We start from the raw sequence: 1,777 nt of genomic DNA, 5'->3' as shown, positions 1-1,777 counted from the left end.
GCTGCCTCCTGCTCACGCTGTCTCTCCTGTCCCAGCGGGAGGTGGAGATCCTCATGTTCCTCAGCGCCATCGTCATGATGAAGAACCGACGCTCCAGTGAGTTGGGGCCTGTGCTGGGGGTGGAGGGGGGCAGCGGGCTGCTTATGGTTCCTCCCCAAGGAGCTGGACAGGTGGGATTCTGGAGGACCACGTGTGTCCCCCTCAAGATCCCCCCTGGTCTTCTGAGGGGATCTGACCCCATCTTCTATCCCTCTCTCCCTTCTCCAGTCACCGTGGAGCAGCACATTGGGAACATCTTCATGTTCAGCAAAGTGGCGAACGCCATCCTCTTCTTCCGCCTCGACATCCGCATGGGCCTGCTCTACCTCACGCTCTGCATAGGTGAGACCTGCCAGGGGGGACCCGTAGCACCAGGGGTGGCAGTGGCGGCAGCAGTGCTCCCTGGGCATGGCTCGGCCAGCCCTCCACACCCGCTGCCCCTGCCTGTCCTCCTCCTCACCCGGCTGGAAGGGCCAGAGCTCCCTCCTGCTGCGGGGCTGACCTGCGCCCTTCGTTGCTGGAGGAGGCTGCGGGTGTAAGGAGTCTTGGGGGTGAGGGGCGGCTCAGGAAGCGCCTTGAGGGGCAAGTCTGCCTGCCCCAGGGCTCGCTCTGCCTTGGTTGCCCCGGGCTGCTCTGGGGCAGGAGGAGCCTGGTCCCAAACAGCCTGGGCCTTTGGGGCGCTGGGGGGCGGGGGGGGCTCAGGGGTGCTGTCGTTGCAGTGTTCCTGATGACCTGCAAGCCCCCCCTCTACATGGGCCCCGAGTACATCAAGTATTTCAGTGACAAGACCATTGATGTGAGTATCCCCTCCCCGGGGGGTGCCGAGGGGCTCTGCCTGCTGTCCCCTGCTGAGCCCCGCCCCCCTGCGGCAGGAGGAGCTGGACCGGGACAAGCGGGTGACGTGGATCGTTGAGTTCTTTGCCAACTGGTCCAGCGAGTGCCAGTCCTTCGCCCCCATCTTCGCTGACCTCTCTCTCAAGTGAGCAGTGCCCACTGGGATCCTCAGTGAGCCCCAGGGCCAGGCTTTGCTCCCGGCCCTGTGGTCACCCACGGCACTCACAGCCTTGTGTCCTCATCTTCCCCAGGTACAACTGCCCAGGACTGCACTTCGGGAAGGTGGATGTTGGACGGTACACGGATGTCAGCACCAGGTCTGAGGGGAGATGGCCTGGGCAGCATGGCCTGTGCCGAGGCAGAGCCCCTGGGAGCCCCCTGCCCCCCTCCAGCTGCAGGTGGTCACCTTTGGCCTTTCCCCCTCCTGCCGCAGGTACAAGGTCAGCACCTCGCCCCTCACCAAGCAGCTGCCCACCCTCATCCTCTTCCAGGGTGGGACAGAGACCATGCGCCGGCCGCAGATTGACAAGAAGGGCCGGGCTGTGTCCTGGACCTTCTCTGAGGTGGGTGGGACCCCTCCCCGGGGCCGGAGGGGGCTCAGCAGCCAGCCTGTGCCCTGGGAAGGGGGGTGGCAGGTGCCAGGGGTGCCAACGCTGCCTGTCTGCTGCAGGAGAACGTGATCCGGGAGTTCAACCTCAACGAGCTCTACCAGAAGGCCAAGAAGCAGTCGAAGCCGCGGGAGGAGGGGCCTGAGGAGCTCCCCGGGGTGCAGGCGGCTGCTGGACACCCCCACGGGGAGACCAAGAAGGAGAAGTAGGAGCTGCCCTCGACTGTCACCCATCGCCATGTCACCCTCACCCTGGCAGCACCGGCCCCGGGGCCTTGCCTGGATCCCGGCCGAGCC

At 65.7% G+C, this 1,777-nt stretch overlaps 1 protein-coding gene across 1 annotated transcript; it reads left to right on the top strand.

Moving 5' to 3' along the window:
• Positions 1–5: 5 nt before the first annotated feature.
• Positions 6–1,690, top strand: TMX2 (thioredoxin-related transmembrane protein 2; the record flags this gene model as incomplete). Its single annotated transcript, XM_009895380.1, has 7 exons — positions 6–96; positions 268–381; positions 759–835; positions 912–1,018; positions 1,125–1,190; positions 1,307–1,436; positions 1,544–1,690. Coding segments are annotated over 7 exons (732 nt in total), but the record flags the coding sequence as incomplete, so codon positions are not given.
• Between the last annotated feature and the right edge of the window lie 87 nt (positions 1,691–1,777).

The sequence above is a fragment of the Charadrius vociferus genome, unplaced genomic scaffold, assembly GCF_000708025.1.
Source record: "Charadrius vociferus isolate BGI_N301 unplaced genomic scaffold, ASM70802v2 scaffold1611, whole genome shotgun sequence".
In the NCBI taxonomy this organism is placed as follows: domain Eukaryota; kingdom Metazoa; phylum Chordata; class Aves; order Charadriiformes; family Charadriidae; genus Charadrius; species Charadrius vociferus.
Note: the sequence above shows the minus strand (reverse complement) of the source record. Positions and strands in the feature narration are given on the sequence as shown.